The following is a 20,163-nucleotide window of genomic DNA, read 5'->3' on the forward strand; positions in this document are numbered from 1 at the left end:
TCAAGCCTCTTTTGTATGAAGTTTAGCACAATGTTTTACACTGTGTTTGACCTGAATGGCATGCTGAAGGTAGGAACATTTTTTAAAAACTATCAAATAGAAAGGAGTAGAAAGTCATTTTCGTATGCAGTTTATTTTCTCACTCATTTCTCTGTGATAGAACAAAGTAAGTAACACGATCATATGGGGTTAAAAAAGCTCTGCTGTAATACAGGAAATGACAGAGTGCAGTGTTGCTGAAATATTTATATGCTTTTATCTGATCTATTTCCTAACCACAAGGTATTTGCCTGTGAATCCCTGGCACTTTTGATATTACCTGAAGGCAAATGGTATATAGATTTATACAAGTTATTTACAACAACAGCCAAGCCATTCCTCTGGAAACTAGGCTGCAGATCAAAGGATTGTTTTGATCTCTACTTAGCATATTTGTTTAACCTAGCCAGTGATTCTGAAAAGTGCACAAGCTTTTCGGTGATATGCAGAGCACCCTTTATCCGTCTTTTTCTTCTGTTAGCTCTGGATTTAAGTACTTTCTGTATTTAGGAGACAACTGGATTTGCCAGCTTTTGAAATTTAGTTGCCCACTGCTAGCAGTCTTGGCACTCAGAAATAGATAACTAGGTATGTTCCACTGCTAATCCTGATCGGCCTTGTAATAGTATTTGTGGACTGTACAGCACTCAATTAGGGCATAATGTGCTATTTTTATTTCCTTTAAGTTGGATTAAATATGAAAACATGTTTGTTTGGTTTTTTTTTCAGCTTCCATCTACTGTTTACTGTGTGGGTACTTTGCAAAGTATTGTTTTATACTGTTTCAATCAGTACGACTCTCTCCACACAGGATTGCAAAATGTCAGGAGAAAAACAATGTCCAAGCGCTCTCTCTACAAAAGATGCCAGGGCAATCAGGAAATTTTCTGGAATGCTTAAGAGAATGCATATGCACACAATGCCCTAATTCTCTCTTACTTTGGGTTTGGAAAAGATGAGCCCAGGTTTATTGAGAGCCAAAAAAGGGGGCAGATGGCTCACAAGAGGGATAAACCTGGGAAGTCATGCTGTAAATGTGTTTTACAGAAAACAATGAAAGGAGCGGACAAAGCGATTGTGGCAAAGTCCTTTGGAAAATGGAAAAGCAGCTCTCTAAGGTCCAGGACCATGGAGAAGCCGGATGAGCCGTCCGAGGAGAGTAAGGAGAAGAGCCTTTCCAACTGCACCTGTGAAGCCCCCCAACTCGGCAAGAAACCAGTTGGTAAAAGTACACTATTTTCTTATTTCTAGTCTATTCATACTAATGTGTCTATCCACTTGTTTTTCTTGTGGCAATTTTAATTATTACTGCAGTGACTTGGGTTTTTTTGTGTGTGTTTTTTTTTTTCATTTGACTCTCTGGCCTGCCATATCCGGTGAACAAACAAACCACATTGTTGGGCAAGAGAATTCCTTTTGAGGGAAAGTGTGTCTCCGATGATACAGTGTTGCCAGAAAAAGACAAAGCAAAAAATAGCAAACACAAAAACAGTCACAGGTGCATGGGAAAAAGAGAGAACCGAGTGAATGGTCACTGCGGTCCCCAGGAGGTCTTTCAGTGTTAGCCAGTGCGGTGGGTGGACTTCTGACAAGGACGCTGGTTAGCAGCCAGGTGGAGTGTGTAACTGAGAATGCTCCTGTTTATTCTTTTCACATGCTAATGCGGCTCCTGTGTGACTTTAATGCGGCAAAACTTTTTCTTGGAGTTAACATTTTTGTTGTTTCAATACCTGCTCTTGTATCACAGCAGTGGACTGATTCAAAAGCTCCACACTCTTTTATAAAGGATTGGGACTGTGCCAGGGAGAGAGATACATTAAGTATGGGCTACATGGGGGGGGAAAATACACTGGTTGAATATTTTCAATGCAAACAGGTACCGACATTTTACTTTAAAATAGGCAGTCATTATTTGTGTTAAAATTATAAACGTGGACAATATTTTCAAGTTAAAGTGTCTAAATGGACAGCAGAAAGTGTCCATATGGGCTCTTTTGGTTTCGCTTATCTTGATTGCAGCATATTATCTCCCATACACTGAGTGTTTACATGCAGTATTATGGAGTTTCATCTACCCAAAAAATAAAAAATAGATACCAGCTTTCCAAAACTCTGTAATGAAGGACTGCATGAGGACCCACGTTTTGAGCAAATGCACCCCTATGTGGTCAAACTAAGAATTTGAAAGAAACACACAGGCCGTGCAGGCATTACCAAGCTTTTGTAGCCATGATATCTAACGTGCTCTATCAGTATTGCTCTAAATATTCAAAATCACATCTTAAGCTTTTATTAGTGCTTTATTAGTATACAGCCAACACAATATCTAATTGAGGAGCACAAAAAAGCAATATGGCTTCACACTATGGGTCTTTCCATACCTTGTAGTGTACAATCTGTAAATAGCTTCAAAGGCACTGCATCTGCCATCTGCACTTCTAGGAACTCTTCTGCATAACCATTAAAACAAGCTGTCTCAGAGGACATCATTCGTATTTCAGCCTCAACCCTGAATTACAGTGTGTTCATTATAATTATAAGGGAGGAGTGTTGCCAGGCTAGCCTGCAGAATGCCAGGTGCACACTTCCATAATCTACCATTTTAAACAACTCGGAGCATTAACAACAGTATCTACATGCTATTCAGCCATTAGTTCTCTTTGGCTTTCATGCTCAAACTCACATCATGCATCTGAGCATTTTGTATTCTGCAACAGACATACGAGCAGAAGAAAGTGCAATACTTTGTAGTGTTCCATTTTTCCTAAGCCTGCTTAGGTTATGTGACTGAGCCATGCCGCTGTGTGAAATTTTATCCCGATACTGGCACTGTATCCTTGTGAGGGAGTCTTGTAAAATAGGTTTACTTAGCGCCTTTGCTGGCATTTTCCGAAGATAGCAAATGCACACACACTGTCCGTGATCGGATTAACTCTTCAACAAAATGATGTAACTCTTTGTCTTTCTTGTGTGGCATAGGTTTCTGTGCTTAAGTTTAGTGGTCATCCGGTAGAGAATAGAAACACTTGAAATCCAGTCACAGCATTATAATCCATATATTATATATATAATAGATGACAGCCTTGGTTAATCATTCTTTGTCAGCCAAATGTGATATGTCACTGCCCAGAGTGAGTCATTCACCAAAAAAAGAAGAAGAAAAAAATATCCCTAGATTTTTTTCAGATACTGCCTCAAACCGCACAGCCACAATCCTTAATTAAAAGCAAATTCTAATTTGTAAAGCATTTATATTTGAACTTTGCCTGGTGTTCCTCTGTCATGTTGAGGCACAGGATTTAAATTTCATGTGATAAGTGTGAACGATTTTTTAAGCATCCAATACAGTAAAAAGTATGCGATGCCAAGTACACGGAGAACATGAATTTGCACCTGAGGACATATAGCTTTACATCCGGAGTCGCAAGGTGTGTCAAGACAAAATGTTAATTGCACAATTTATGAGAGAAATCAGTTGAAATATCTCCACGGATCCCATTTATTTACATTTTAATTACTACTATTACTTATTCTTATTTTTTGGATGTGACCATAGCAAGCCCAATTCCTCCCCTACACTAGAAAGAAGCAGAATGACTGTTTTCCACTGGAGGTTTAGATGCTTGTTTATCACTTTTAAATACCATCATCTTTGCTGAAATCCCCTCTCAAAAGAACCTTTCACTTGCTGGAATAAATTCAAATTAAAATTTAAATCCCTCTTTGCATTTCTTCAGCCTTTTTTAAAATAGCTGCCTCCTTTTAGAAAGCTGTTTATGTAGTGATCTGTTCATAATCCAGTTTGTTTCTCAACAGCGAAAAACACAGAAATCGTATTATCACTATCTTGGAGAGATGATGCGAGAAATCAGGAAGTATAAATGTCTGGATCTGTGGAAGTTTTCAAAGTTGTAAAGCTGAAGAATATGGCAAAAGCCTTTAAATAAAGTAGTCAGTAACACTCCAATTTGACTTGTAAATATGCTGCAAGTAAATTGTGCCGCAATATCTCAAACATATTTCCCCAACCTTTAGCAAAGCTAATATAAGTGTGCTCATTCAGTGAATACAAAACGTTTTAGCATGTTTCAGACAACAGATGAACAACATTTCTCTTACAACTTAGATAGATTTGATATCAGAAATCTTGATATGTGTTACAAACAGCTACTGAAGAGAGAACTGGGGGATTAACCCCTGGCACTGTAGCTGACAAGTCATGCAGATCTCTGTAAACAGCTCTTTCTAATCTTAGGAAGTGCTCACCTTCCAGTATACCGAGAAAAACAATATCTAATCAAAAATGTAGCAAATATAAACAGAAACAGCAGACATTTACATGCAATGCCTTTTGATAACAATCCATTTCAGATGTAAAATGACGCAGAAGAGGCCATAGGGAAATTTAATTTGCTCAAGCTAGATTGGATTTATTGTTTGGAAACAAATTATAATTGTGTCTCCAGAAAGTTAACCAAGATCTAAACAAAAGGAAATCAATGACCCACCCCCATTAATCACTCAAAGCCAGCTACTTGTGCTGTAGAAACTTACTTCATAATCAATTTCTTTGTTTTGCTCAAAGGGCATTTGCATTTTCGTTCATGTCAGCAAGCTTCCTGTATCTGGCGCAATCAAAAATTGCAAGCCATCCACATTAATGGAGTTTTTTTTTCTATTTATTCAAGTGCATATCTCTGAATACTCAAGATGATTTTAGCTTATTATGCAAACAGCCCTGCAAATATTTTGTTGAGTGATAAAGTAAACTTTTCTGATACCTAATTTTTCCAGTGTCATGGAAAAAAATCTTTTATTTTAGTAGCCTACATACATCTGACACATTTTTCCTTTAGTTTTAATGACCAACAATCTCTAATGAATATCTTATCCTTAGGATCTTGCTACGGAGCACCTCTAGGACTTCTGAGACCAGACACAAATGCCTCTTGTTAGTTGTGTCTAGACATACTATTACAGCCACCAAGGTCATTATCAAAGCATGCATTATACACACCTGTTACCATTGTGTAGATGCTCGTTTTTGGCTGAACATCCAAGCTCCTATCTCGCCATTTATAGGCGTGTCTGCTTCATTGTCTGCCTGCCTGAGTGAAAAAGATGGGCACTCATATCTGGACCTAACCTCTCAATGACACAACAAAGTGAGTCTACAGGCCTTTGAAAAAGAAGACATCGACTGACCAATCAAGTGCTGATTTATTAAATGTAACCAATCAGACACTCTCAGTTTAGGCTGGTAAATGTAAGAACCAGTTGTGATTGTTGCCACTGATACTTATAGATGTAAATATATTTAAACCAAACTCTTATTTTGTTATTATTTTGTTTCTATGACTGCACTTTATAGATGTGAAAATAATGTTTGCTTGATTACCTGCCCCGTTTTGTAAAATCTGATCAACATGGGAAAAAGAGAAAGAGGACAAACAATCGCTGACTAATGAGGCTTTTCACTGAAATTGCTAAATACATTATATAGATAATTGTGGACTCTTTGTGTTCTCACTTTTACATTGTTTGGGCTTAAGCTTACAATGGTAAAACGTCTTGGTAAATAGCAAATTGTGAGCTATGCCATATAAAACATAAAATAAAATGGAATCAATTAGAATTGTGATGCAGTCTTAATAATCACCGTGGTTTCTGGATTTTATGATCCCGTGTGCAGCTTTTCTGCCATACAAACCTTAAAGTTTGGCTCTTTGGTTAATTCATCAGTCAGATAAATGCAAAGCTAATAATAAAAGCTCCTTTTCATTTTGAATGTACTGGATGTATGGATGCTAATGCCACTGTAATTATGTTAAACAACATTTCTTCCTATGTAGTTTCAGTAAACATTTGCAAGTGACATACAAGCTCACCTATAACCCTTTTCACCTCAAAAGTTTGGTCACCTGTTTCTTTTTTAAAAAACAGAAATTTGGCTACAGAGTAATTTGTATTAGTTCATTAAAAAGAGTATTTCACACCCTACTAGAGGAGGATTTATCAAGTTTGGAGAAACTTTTTCAAACTCAAATATAACCGTGGCCCTACAGTAGCTCCAAAGGCATTGGTTCAATGAAGAGATAAATAAAACCAACCTACATTTGTTCACAAAACATTCCAAATGTTATTGAAGTCTCTTCAAAGGACACTGAATAAACATATTGTAAGGTTGCCCACGGTCACACATAAATCGCCCAAAAGGGGATTGCTGGGAAGTAATCTAATCATTTCCTTTAACTGAGACACACTGACATGCAGTGTAGATAATGATCCCCATGAAAAATGCACTGTATTTTCAAAAGAATATTCCCTGTCTGTTGACATTAACATAAAGATAGTTCTACATCCTGGAGCCATATCAACAACATGTACTTATGTTTGGTTACCCATATTTGCATATGCAAATAATTTATTTAAAATTTAATTCAGTCCTTTTATGTGACTTTGTGGCGATGAACAAGCGGCATCAAGTGGTTGCACAATGAGGGTTCAGTACCACCAAGAAATACCATTTGTGTCATTTTAGACCGAGCTTGAAGCATTACAGCCGAAATTAACCACAGTTCAATATAGATTTCTACGTGTCTATCACATTCAATGGGACAGTGAATATGCATTGTTGTTTGGCTGTACGGGCTGCCACGCAAAATTAGTCGTGTTGCTTTGTTGAAATTACAGGGCGGGGTGTTGAGTGAGGGGGTTTGTTGAAGTTATACCGCTGACATTTTGATCCTGCAGTACATTAGAAGAATTCAGTTAAACATATTTGTGTAGGTTTCACAGGAGGAAGGTATAGTGCTCAAAACAACAGGGTGCTGTGACACTTCACTTTGCTTACATAATTTGCAGCAGAATGCAAAAAGCTTTTAGACACAGATGTGACCCATTGTAATACCTTTCTAAATGCAATCAAACACTTTCTACAAATATGAGCAGGACTTTTTAAATGTGAACCCTTGTTTGACATGTAATTTTGTCCAACCCACTCCTCTTTCATTTCTCCATCAGCTCTCTCCAGTTATGCCCACATTTTCAGTTGATGAAATAGCTTGACAAAACACTAGTTTATGTTGCATGTTGCCTCTGAATGAGTTCTCTCTTTTTCGAGATCCGAACAGATGTTATGGGCAAAAGAAAATGTTACATTTTCGTAAATGGTGTTGTTGCGCAGTCTTCAATATGCTCTCACAATTTGCCGGGACTGCTTAACACGAGTTGATTGTTTTTGTGTTTTCTTCAAACAAAGCTGATGTCTGGTCGTGGACATGAAATAATCATCCCTTAGAACAAGCTTGCCATGGCCTCACAGTGAGATTGTCTACATCAGGAATGAGAGAACATGCCATGTGATGAGATGCTTACATAGATGATCCTTTACTTTCATATATTTGTACGATTATCAGGTACAAATTGTGGAAAAAAGAGGGTAAAACAGAGCATGTCTGCTCTCTTTGTATGTCTCTTTCACAGTGTACCATGAATTGGCTCTTGAAGACAGTTAGAAATTAGACTTTCAAATGAGGCATTAAACAAGGTGATGATCAACTGCCAAACCTTAAGTAATGATATTCTCCATCCTCAAGTCCCCAGCCTTGCATAACCAAATGCACAAATCACAGGAAAAAGAACTGAAAATTCATTATTATTACATATTGTGTTCACACGTCAGTCCCCGGGGACTGGGGGGACATCACCATCAGATAAGCGTGTTTGGGTGGCCCCTACCATCAGCTGGGGAAGGGCTAGGCTTGGATCTTGAGGGGGGGCCCCCTCATGGGTATCACTTATTTTAAATCCTGAGCCTCACCAACCCACCCCCCTCTTTTGCCCCCCTCGCCCCAGGCTCCACCCAGAAGTGTGGTTGCCTTTGTCATTGTAATCTGGCCCTGTTTGCTAAATGCTTCCACTGTTTACTCTCTGCTATGGGGGCTTGTATGAACAGGAGTCAGCAGGATGCAGGGTGACATCACTTTGGCTGGGGGGTGGTGGTGGTGGTTTGAAAAGCTGCATTTGTGATTTCTCGGGGCCCCTTTCTTCTTTTATTCTTCCCTGTCTCTATCCAGGCCTGTCGAACGTATGAGCTAACTCAGGAGGCTAACATGGACTACAGGGAGGAATTACACCTAATTACTTGAATAACTGCTAGGCAGCAGCTTTCCGTAGTCACCAAAAATCATTTCCAGGTCTGTGCCTTTTAGTGATAGGCAGACTTCTGATGACAGAAAAACCTCAGACAAAGCTTTTACATTGAAATGGTCCAAGAGAAACGAAACAGGCTGACAGGTACAAACACTAAAAAGGAGGAGAATCAAATTAACAGACAAGGATTTCATATCATCTATTTTTGTTGTTGCCGTAGCGATAAAGTCGCAGACATTGAAACTGGTCTGTTCAGCCATTGTTATCATCCCTGGCCATCTGCTGCTGAGGAGTGACATTCCCTCTCATTTGCATGATGAGTGATGTATGAGGAGCTTGGGAGGGCATATGCCCTGGTCTTATGACAAACCAAGGGAAAGTTTTTTGTTTTTTTAAACACATAAAACGAGGATCAATATATGAATAAGTCTGGATGAAGGAGTTAAAAAAAAGAAAAAGGAATAAATCATCTGTGAGTGCACCGTGAGTGTATATGTGTCCACATGTGTGTTTGCCTGCATGTAGGCTGCATCCTCAGTAAGCGCACACAAATCTGTGGTGCCTGCGTGTGTGTCTGTGTGAGAGTACGCGCGCATGAGTAGAGCCCAGTGCGCGCATCTGCCTTCTTGTGTGCCTGTTTGTGTGTTTTGCGGATGTGGGAGTAGAGCGAGGAGGGGGGTTGGTGGCTGTTGATGTGCAAATGTGCATCATGTTGAAGGGCTGTGAATGGGGAGGTGTGACGTAAAAAGGGACCCGAACGCAGGTGCTTATCTCGAGGCTGTCAAAGGCACAGTATGTCATATTCCTGGGGACTACCTTTCAAAGCCACAGCACCAGCTAAGCTATCAAGAGACTGGGAGAAAATCAAACTTTTTGGATCACAGCACTAGGTTGGTGTCAAAGTTCTTTTTATTTAATATACTGTCAGTTTGGTCAGCATTTGTCATCAGTGATATGCTGTATCGCAAATGTGAACGACAAGGCTTTTAGCTCACGCTGTTAGATGCTGTCCTGTGCGATCCAAAGCAGCAGCTGAAACGCACAAGTGTTAGAAACTTATTTAGATTTACACTTAGATTTTTGAATTTTGATTTTTTTTACTCGGCTGCGGAACTCGCCTCGTCCAGAATTTGCATGACTATGTGAAAAAGAATTGTGCTGGCAGTTGTTTTTAACTGTGTCAGGGAGTGTTTGTTGTAGAAAATGTTGCACAGATGAACATGAACACTGCTTTCCTGATACAAATCAGTGTTCTTAAAATCTTTGCTGGAAAGCGAGCGCAGCTTCTGTCCAGGTTTCAGACAGTTTGAGAGGAGATTAAATGGCTCAAACTGCTTTTTGAGAGGCATGACCTATTTTTGATCATCCAGATAGCATGAGATACTGTCTACCTAGATTAAGTTCACAGCATTTGTGTAGAGTATAAGCTTGTCTTAGGAATAACACATGTTCGTATTGTGTGTAGAGACAAAGCATTGTCAGGTTGCCTGTGGCTTTGACAGTGACAGCTGTACATACAAGACCACTGAGCCTAATGCACTTAAACATTGACTCTGTGTTCCAATAACGTGTTTGAGCAGTCAGTCAAGTATTTTATTGCATCCTGTCCTGGCTTTCTGTAATTTGTATTACAAGTCTGAAAAAGATATGTTAATAGTGATCATAGTTTGACAAAAAAAAAAAAAATCCACAAATCAGCTTTTGTGTTATTGTCTGAGGACAAATCTCAGATTTAGACAAATTCACAGGGCCGAAGCGCTACAGTCTGTTTTGAATTTATGTTATCATTTGCATCATAACTGTGGCAAAGTTACAAAACTATATGCTAATGCCAAATGTAGTGAGACAGTAACACAGTCCACTAGCGAACTTTTGTGGTAGACGTGGGCAAGACTTAGCTTTGACCAAATTGTAAGGGGTCAAAGCACTCAACAGTCTCCAGAGCAACTATTGATTTAAGAGGATGGATGCTGGTTGGAAAAGTTCATCATTTACTAGTAAGTTGGAGCACACTAATGCCTCAGAATCTGCTTGTATGACCCATCTTCAAGCTGATCCCTGTTTTTTTATTTTTTTTTTATTTTTTTTAATTTAAGGAGCATTTTCTTTTAAATGAGAGTCAAGAGTAGATTAGTGTATGAATTATTAAAACGTGAATATTATTTCTCTTTTTTTCAGCAAAAAAAAATCTAAATGATATAAGCTAAATACTTCAGTATTTCTATACAACTTATATAAATGTAAACTAAATCTCTTATATTTGCCAGTGATTTTTATTTTTGTGAGGGAAATGATTCTTTCTGTCATTGTTACATTAGAAGAATTCCCACTGATATGACTCAGTGGTAAAATATATTAAATGCCACTTGTCATTGTGCCTGTTTGTCTCCATTTGATCATAAGTTTTGTCATCATCTCATGACAGGCAGCACTCATCTCTTAATAAACATGAAAAAGACATCAGATGATACAGTATTGTGTAACACATCTGAGTAATCCTTTGAAAAGTTTGCCCCGTTATACAGAGATTAAAACATATGAGGAGAGCGAAGTTACAAAGTTGCACCTCCACACTTTGTTTTAATTATAAAAGCAGCAGAGTCTGTGGTAGGGCTGTGTGCTAAAGCAGTGATAAGTAAGAGGCATTATTCCTCTCTGCTCCACACCCTCCTCTTCAAAGCACAGGGAAGTTAGTTGCTACACAACACATTAACGTAACCTCTGTTTGCCTCCAGGAACTGTCCATGGTACCTGCTGCTCAACAAAACTGGATTCACAAACCCATTCACATAGCTGAAATACACTTTAAATGACCGTGATGGCAAATTTGTTTTGTACCTATTTTCATGTATTTAGCACACAACTAAATGAATGTTATTTAACTTCTGGCCTCCTTTAAAAAAAACACGAAGAGCTTGTCTTAATTATAAACAAATTGCCGTCGGGTCTTCACATTGTCAAGTATAAAATACATTTCAGACGAATACACAATGTGTTACCTGTTTTTCCACTGCTCAAACTTTCAGTTAGTTAATCCAGGAAAATGAATTATGTGGATTTAATTCAACAAGGTCTCAGAAATGATCCATCTGCTGTTGAGCAGCTGGTGAAAGGATAAATGTAATTAATTACTTAACTTTTGAAGAGTATTCCAGAAAAAAACAGTGATGTTTGTTTGTCCTGCTGGAGAAAAATGTAAAGCAACAGTGTTAACAGTACCTTTCAATATTATTATTTATTTCTCTGAACATTTGAATATAATTTGCCTGCAGTCTGAAAGTATTGTTTAAATATGCTCTTTTATAAATGTAAAAAGCCACAGTTTGTCACAGTGGAAATATGTCCCTTAAATTAAAAGAGGTGATATTGCATTGATTCAAATTGAGCCAGTAATAAAGTCAATATTATAATATTTAATGAGTTGTGCATAATTACTGATAAAGGCAATTTATGTTATATAAATTAAAACAGGTTTGAGCTGTATTTTTACTGATTGGTGCTTTAAAAGTGGAATGATTCTAACCAAAGCACTGTAACTGGGCATTTATTCCAAATCTTAATAAAATATTTGGAGCTGCTTATAATGTCACACATGTTTTTAAGCTTGTTGGTAGCATACAATAAAATGATCTAAAAACGTTAATGTTGAATCAGGTGGGATTTTCCTGAAAAGACAATAAAAGACAAGAGAAAAAAAGGAGGTTTAAGTGAATACATATATTTGCCTGACAGGGGCAAGACTATGAAATGTTCCCAATTATTACTACATGGGATTTTTTTTAAATGCCTTTCTTTCCTTCTTTTTTTTTCCCTTCTAAATATATTTCAGAATTTACCTTGATTGTAATGTACCTCATTGGCTGTGGTTTTGTTTGTTGGCCTAACTATAAAGGATCTGCTTATACCCTTGTGGGTTGGGAAGAATTAGGATTTATGAATTTATTTCCTCTGTTGTATTGTTTAAACAGCTTTGGTTTAGTTTTGATCCCTTCCTCTTGCCTTTGAGGCTGTTCCACGGTGTCAGCTGTTGACTGATAGTAAGAGAACTGCCTCACAGTGTGAATGAAAGAAAACTAGCGGTTGGTAAACACTGATAAGGGATAAATAGAAAGCGGTCAGGCAGAGATAGTTCTGTGGGAGCCCAGATTGTGTGCGGTCTGTTAAAATGAGATTCTGAGCCTGTCCTTTTTATTCTTCCTCCCCTCCCCTCCCCTCCCCTGTGCGGCGTTTGTCTGGAAAATCTCCAGTGACCCGGCTCGGCAGTCCCAGGCTGCAGTATTCTCTTTTTTGTATTTGTTTTGTTTTCTAACAAGGGTCAAGTTGGCCAATAGACATGTCCCTGATGCTTATAGACAGCTGTCATGACTTCAAGTACTTACAATAGTTACATTTTACATGCATTCAGGGTTCGGCAACAACACACCAGCAAGCGAAGTGTTAAATAACTAAAGCTGTACCCAGTTTTAAGACATCTATTTCTTTTTTATTCAACTATGGTCATATAATTAATCTCGACAGTCCTCTTAAGTTTTTTTCCCCCCTTTAAGTTGGAGCACAAATTCTAATGCATACTGTATGTATACCGTCAAGTATCATCATTCACTTTTGTTACAGTAAAACCACTCTAAATGACTCTTGCGTTTAATTATTTCAGTTTATTTTTATTATCCATTTTTTCCCCATTTTATTAATTATTTTATATATTTTTGTATTTATTTATTTATTTATGGGCTATCTACCTTTCTTTGGTTTAGAAAAAGACCTTCAGAGGTCTTACCTTGAAGATCACCATGTGGTGTATTTATACAGAAAATAATTCAGACCATTGTAGCCCAGCAGCTAATGAGATTGGTTGTTAAGTGAATGACACAAAGGCTACAAAAAAAGAGGGGGGAAAAAAGCTTAGCGTTTCGGGTGAATATCACAGTGTCCCTGCACACACGCACGCACACACAACACACACACATACACACACACAAACCCCAACCAAACACACTCTCCTCAGCAGCGAGACTCTGGACTACCCTGTACCCCACCTCGGTATCCTTCTGCTCCGTCTACCTCCCCGATGTCCCCGAGAGATGCAAAACAAAGGCTAAAGGGGGCATGGTAAGTCGAGCTCGCGATTCTGCCCTGTCGGACATGTTAACACGAGTGCATTTAGATGCAGAAGACAAGTGATTGTGGCTGTGTGAGGATGCGATGTGCTGTGTAAGCCTCGGGCTCAGATAAGTAGATTCATGGCCGGGTCAATAACAGTGATGCTGTTTTATGTGGCTCAGAGTAAGATCACCACATTTCACTTCACCATTCTTAACTTCTCAATTCCTGCTCAAACTTTTTTTTCGTCTCTTTCCATTCGCCACAAGGCTGCTTGAACTTTATGTTAGTTTACATCGGAGCTATGACTTGGTTGTTATTCACGAAAAAATAGAGATGTTTATATTTGTGAAGGTTCTCAGTCATCAGAGATGTTTATACATATAATGGTTCATTTATTTTTGCGATGGTCAGATATCTTAATGTTGTTGTTTTGCTCGGTTTTGCCTAAAATGCATTGAGTGTTTAACGTAAAAAAGAGGCAGGACAGCACGAGAGAGGCTCGGTTGGTATCGACTGCTTTACTGCTTAGCTCGTTCAAAGTGAACGGACGTTTCAGTGCAAACACGCACATCTGAGCGCCGTGCAGATATCGTTTACCTTTCCTCCGACTCCTTATTTTGATCTTCACAATAGTAGCAGGCAGCGTCAGTAGTGGCTGCTGTAATACGAAATTTGAAGTGCATTAGCTTATCGTGCTCTTCTGTCAGGCTGGGAAGTGGGTGAAAGTCCATCTTGTATATTAAACCCTGGACTTAAGTCAAATTTACATTTTGTTAAAGATTACTCCTTTTATTGATGCATATAATCATATTCATGGACCATCTGCTGATTTGGCAAGCGTGGATCAAACTCACAAAACAGCCCTGCTAACCTTTTAAGTACAAAATAGTCTGGCTTAACTCTGCTATCCCAGAAGTCTGTGTGTGTGTGTGAGTGCGAGAGATTGTATGGATATTGGATAATACTTAATTTAGATCCTCCAGGCTGCTCATGCCATATTTTATTTTATCATGATCGCTTTGGTAGCAGACCAGGACTTGTGTTTGAACAACTGAGCAAATAATGTTTGCCTGACAATAAGCAAAGCAAAAGCTTGGAGTGAGGAATCTGATTAAACTCTTGACCACAGTGTACAGCTCTGAGTTTATATCTCTCACCATGGTTATGTGGATTTCACAGTGCAGCACTGCACACTTCCACCTGGATGCGAGCGGCCATACGGGTCTCACCTTTTGACCGTACTAAAGCACAGCTTCAGGCTTTTCTAGTTGTTCTGATGACTGATTTAGTCCTGAACTGTGTCCCAGTGTGTGTTTCACAGAAATAGGAATTCACCACTGGGCATCCTTACTGCATGAAATACTTATGTTCGACTCATTCCAAACAAAGCTTACGCAGATTGAGAATTCATATGCCAGAGGTAAATCCGAGTTAACACGGATTTATACTGGCATGAGTTAAAGGACTAGAGTTTGTAATCCAGGTGGCCGAGGGATTTTACCATACAGTGGCAAAAATCACTTAAAACTCCCCCAACATCCTGAGCCACTGAGCCCAGTGAGTAGACAGATTGTTCAGAATTGATGACAGCACAACTATTACAGAGCTGGACTCTGTCTCTGTGTGTGCATGTATGTGTATCCGCATGTTTCTGTGTATGTACGTATGCTCGTGTTTGTGTGTGCGCATATGTGACCATGTTTGCTTCCTATATGTGCTCAATTAATACTAAAGGGTCTGTTTAGAATAAGACCTTGACAGATTGGTCTTATTTTTCCTCAGCAGGGTAGGGGAGGTGTGTTGGGACTACTGCCTTCTATCTGCATAAACATCCATAGCATAAATAAAAATACAGCAACCTCCATTTCTGTGGCCACGACTGACTTGCAGTTCGACCAAAGTCACTTTAATATCTAAATAATGTTTTAACGCTCTTTGATCACCGTACACAATGCACTAAATATAATGGGTAAGAAAAACAAAGGGGCATGTCCGTGTGCGTGTGGCGCAGTGTCAGTGTGTGCGTGACCGTGCACACCCGTGTGCACTTGTGCACATGTGTGAGGAGGACAGAGGAGCAGAGATAGAGTGGAGTTGTTTAATGACAGGAACAGCTGACTCATTTAGAGAGAGCAGTGAAAGGTAATTAACCCTGGGAAAACTACAGCTGCCATGCGAGCTGTTCACTTGAGCGCAATCTGATTAGGAATCACTGCTCGAGTCCTGACTCCTTTCAGACACTATGTGTTCAAGGTAAACTTTTCCCTCTGCCCCGGAGAGGCCCAGAGCGCCCGAGACCTGCCTTTTGTGACGGGGGATTAGCTGGAACGGTTACTACGTTTCTCCAAATTGCAGACCACCTGGTAGCATTCATGCAACCTCCTTCATGAAAGGGGCTCCTTGGGCAGGAACAATGAGCAGGATTACTCTGCTCATTGTTACACCGGGGCTGGAACTTCTCTCTCCCCAAACACCTGTCCCCAAATTAGACAGGTTTGAAAAACCATGTACATGACAGAATTCAAAGATTCAAACTAACATGAGAGCGGTTTGGCAGGCTGGAGACTTGCCAATGGATGAATTGTTTGCCGCTCCATTTATTATCCTATTGATGGATAGTGCAGTGAAAGGAGATACTAATTTTATTTGTCTCAATATTTTGGTGTCCGTAATTGGATTGAAATTCACAAATAAAATAGCATATCATCTAGCCTTTCATACGATGAGGGAACTAAAAGCAGCAGAAATTTGGTCAAAAACAAAAATTGGCTCTTTGATGTCAGAAGAAACAATCTGGACTTGGTGCTTCTGTGTGGTCCGGCTCCAGATGAACTCAATTTAGAGGGAAGGCTTTGGGATGACTTTGGAAAGCGATTACAAGATTCATAAATCACCTCGGCAAAGGTGTCACCATCTGACTCTTTTATGGGACTCTTGCTAACTCTGTCCAATAACAAGTTTCCCCTGTAGTTATGCCATCATAACAAATCATTGAAGCGTTAGTGGCTAGCCAGGCTCCTAATTGTCTGTTAAGAATTCTGTGAGCTGTGTTCTTTTATTGAAGCATCTCTGTCTTGGAGAAGTGATAAGATGCCAATACGCTTCTCTATAAAAGTACTCTTTGGCAAAAGGCACAAACACTTTGCTTGGCCGTCAGGGTAGCTGTGAGGCTGTTATATCTGAAATCGCAGTTGACTTCAAGATTTTGACTGTGTCTGCATGAATCCAGAAACCTCCATTACACAGAGGAATGCTCATAAATTGCTGGCAGATTCTTTCTTTTTTAAGATACAGTATTTTTTTGCACATACATACTGCACATGTAAAAAAGCCTAATACTTTTCTTTTTCTGAGCTCTTAAAGTAGAGTTGTGCAAAATATTTTTTTGTTAATATAAGGGGAAATGCAAGACTGTTCATCCTCTTTTGTCCCTAGATTCAGGTGAAAATATGTAATAATATTATGAACAGAGCAAATCTGCCAGCGCCGTGAAGTGTTGATAAACTGTCAATTTTACCATGAAGGTAACTGACAATTACACATTGTGAAATGTTAAAAAAAAACAAACCTATAAATTGCACTTCTAAAAATTATGATCACTTCACCTTCTAAATTACATATTTTTTCTTGTGTTCATGGAAATCTCTCAAAAAGACATAAAAAGTCGCTTTGAACAGAAGTTTATCCATTTTCCATCTGACATAATTAAAAAACAACAACAACAAAATCTGTCATTTTAGCTGTGCATACAGTTTTACCTGCTTCTACAGAGATGATGGGATCACTTTCCAAGCAGGTAGCTCACCCTTTAGCTTCAGCTAGGCAGGCTGTATGTCTGGCTGGTTCTCAAACCTCCTATAGGGTCAGTATGAACTGAGATCAGTTCACAATTTCCTCGCAGAAATTCATTACAAGAAAATATGAAAGTAAAAGGTGCTATCGCCTGCCGTTCACTCTTTATTATACACAAACAGAAAACACTTAGCATGTAAAATTAATGTGAAAATTATTCCCGGGGTAAACTATAAACACAGAAGTTACCCTGCACATTTACCCTTTTTTTCTCCTTCCCCTAGATCAGAGTGTAATTGCCAGTAATCAGGTCTGTTTGCTGCTGATAAAACCACTCTGAATGCGAGGAACCCTCTTTGTGTGATGACTCAATTATGCCAGAAGTGGCTCATCAAACCTGGCCCATCAGCTGCTTTAATAAATAAGGAGGAAAACTTGCTGCAGGCGCATTATAATTCCATTCATTCCATAATTAAATCCATTCCAGTTTTAACCCTTCACTCAGTGTGCTTCTGGAAGAGGAAACAAAAACAGGGAGCGATGGGAGGAGGGGGGGGGGAGTACACACCAGACAGTGACCTTGCACAGAGCACCCATCCGTTCCCTATAATTCAAAATGATACTGTTGAAGAAAGGTTAAGAGAAAAAGACTCGCGGAGAAAAGGATGGGAATCAGTTAAGACGCTGCTCCTGTGTTTTATGTATGCATTGTTTCCACACACGCACAGCCTTAGACAGTAATTATATTAAAAGAGTAATCTAATCATAACAGTTGGTTGGTTGGTTGAGTGTGCAGCACTGACATTTTGAAATCTTATTTTGTGTAATCTCATTTGCCTCTATCATCTCGCCTGTACCCCCCTATCTAAAGGAAATGTAAATAATGTAATTAATTTTATGGTCTCCAGAATCTTACTTTGCTACTCTGGCCCGCTTTATTGGTTTCAAGATGAGGTATCTGCTCAGAGTTTTTTTTTTTTTTTTTTTACTCCATCACAATAATGTCTGCGTTAATTACACGAGAGCGTCCCAAGTGCACAGATAAGCTGGGAACAAGGGGACACAAAGACTCAAGGTCAGTGATGAATATCCACAGCAGCTGCACAGTATTAATAAGGCATTATTTGAAAATAATAATAATAGCATCACTTACAACAAAATGCGAGAGTGCGGTTTGAGTAACGTCAGGAGCGTTGGGGTGTTTTACAGACATTTGCTCTCCACCATCTCAGCTTGGATCCAGCCTCTCTGATAATGGTGCGAGGCAATGGTTATTCATGATTGCTGGACTGGGAAGGTCTCTCTCTTTTTCTATCCCCAGTCGCAGCCCATTCTCTCCTCTGTGGTGGGAATGCTAGCAGATGGGGTTAGGGGGGAATGGGCTGGGCTCAAGGACAGCTAGCAGCCAGATTAACACATAGAAAATCTCATGGACCCTCAGCATCAGGCTGCCTCCTTTCCCCCTGAGAAATCTGCCCTAGACGCAGGGAAACCATCCTCTGAGAAGCATTATTTATGTTGGACTTGGGGTGTGTGTGTGTCTGTGTGTGTGTGTGTGTGTGTGTGTGTGTGTGTGTGTGTGTGCGCGGGGGGCATAAATATGATTCAGCAGATGACGAACAAGCCCGAATAGTAGTGAGTCTTTTTCATATGCTAATGAAACTGAGTGAATAACCCCCACCCCCCTACTTTTTCCCCCAGTTTTGTTTTTCCGGGGAAACGCTCTGTGAGCTATAATTAAGAAGATGTTTTTTTCTTTTTTTCAAAGCTAACAGAAATAAATAATTCCATAATAAGATCTGTGAAGTGAAGAGGCTTAATGTACTCATTGTGTTCATCCTTGTTTTCCCTCTTGGATGTTTTGTATTAATTAGAAGCAAGCAATTTGATCCCTGTCAAGCAATCAATTTGCATCGTGTTCCTTATTCCATGTGAGATGTTAATATGCTCTTTCCACCTGTTTTCTGAATACATGTTCATGTTCACACAACAATTTAAAAATTTATGAATACAAACCCTCCAAAAGTTGGTTTTGGGATATGTGAAAAAGTTACAGATTGTGGGGTAAGATTTTAAACTTGTACTTATGTCTTTATTTTTTCTTCATAGATAATGAATTACATGATCATTTCCTGAAAGATAACAAGCGTGAAATCATCGACCAGGGTGAACAGTGTGGATCTGGCATCTTAGTCTACAGAGCGCTTGGGAAACTACAATCAAAGGTAAATAATCTGTCACAGACGTGGCACAGACAGAGCCTAGAGTGTAAACACAAAGTAAAAAATAAGTTTTGTTAGGGACAGAAAGGGATAAATGCTTGTGTAACAGTGTTTTGGATAAGTAGCATGCTAAGTGGTGGAGTGCCACTGCCCCTTTGACCACGGTGATCATAAAGTGAGATTGGTTTTTACTTATGCAGGGCTGTGGGTGGCTGGCAGATACTATACTCTTTACAGGCTATTGCTGAATCCGCTTTTTGTTAAGTGATGATTGCCTTTTATATGTCAGGTTGTCTCAACTGGATTTGTAGCCTAGTAGAAAGTTTAGAGAGAGATTTACTCAGCACTATTTCAGTGCAAGGACTTTAAAGACACACTAGTGTTTCACCAACATTAAAGTATGCAAAATGTTGATCACTTGCTCTTTTCCTTTTTGTGCTGCTTTTTAGTGTGTAGGTGTGGAACTCACAAATATATCAGTAAAGATAAATCAGTGACTTCATATAGACAAAATATAAATACAGTAAAAGCTTATTAAGCTTTAAAATTTACTGTTGTCGTTATTCTTTCCTATATTCTGTTCTAATCTGAGTGCATTTACAGCAATCCCATTTATTCCTCTATATTGTGTGCACAGTTGGAAGAAATTAAAAAAAGAAAGAAAAAATATATATATGTGTGTGTGTGTGTGTGTGTGTGTGTGTGCGTGTGTGTGAGTGTGTGTGTGTGTGTGTGTGTGTGTGTGTGTGTGTGCGTGCGTGCGTGCGTGCGTGCGTGTGTGTGTGATATAACTCTCTATATATTTATCTTTCTTTATAGATTTTTATTTTTAGATTTAGATCAGTGATCTAAA

At 39.0% G+C, this 20,163-nt stretch overlaps 1 protein-coding gene across 7 annotated transcripts in view; it reads left to right on the forward strand.

The window, feature by feature from the left end:
* The window catches only part of st18 (ST18 C2H2C-type zinc finger transcription factor), a gene marked incomplete at its 5' end in the record, with an annotated part of 41,256 nt that continues 21,093 nt past the window's right edge, over nt 1-20,163 (forward strand). For 2 of the 7 annotated variants that reach the window (XM_082512129.1, XM_082512130.1), the window contains 3 exons: nt 1-69; nt 1,087-1,261; nt 19,198-19,313. In XM_082512129.1, the coding sequence (XP_082368255.1) occupies nt 16-69; nt 1,087-1,261; nt 19,198-19,313 (345 nt within the window). Of the gene's footprint in view, nt 70-1,086; nt 1,262-8,860; nt 9,084-13,139; nt 13,303-13,387; nt 13,477-19,197; nt 19,314-20,163 lie in introns of those variants that run through there. The other 5 variants (XM_082512124.1, XM_082512125.1, XM_082512127.1 and 2 more) reach the window with 4 other exon arrangements.

Source organism: Aulonocara stuartgranti, assembly GCF_965226115.1.
Source record: "Aulonocara stuartgranti genome assembly, chromosome: 18".
Classification (NCBI taxonomy): Eukaryota; Metazoa; Chordata; class Actinopteri; order Cichliformes; family Cichlidae; genus Aulonocara; species Aulonocara stuartgranti.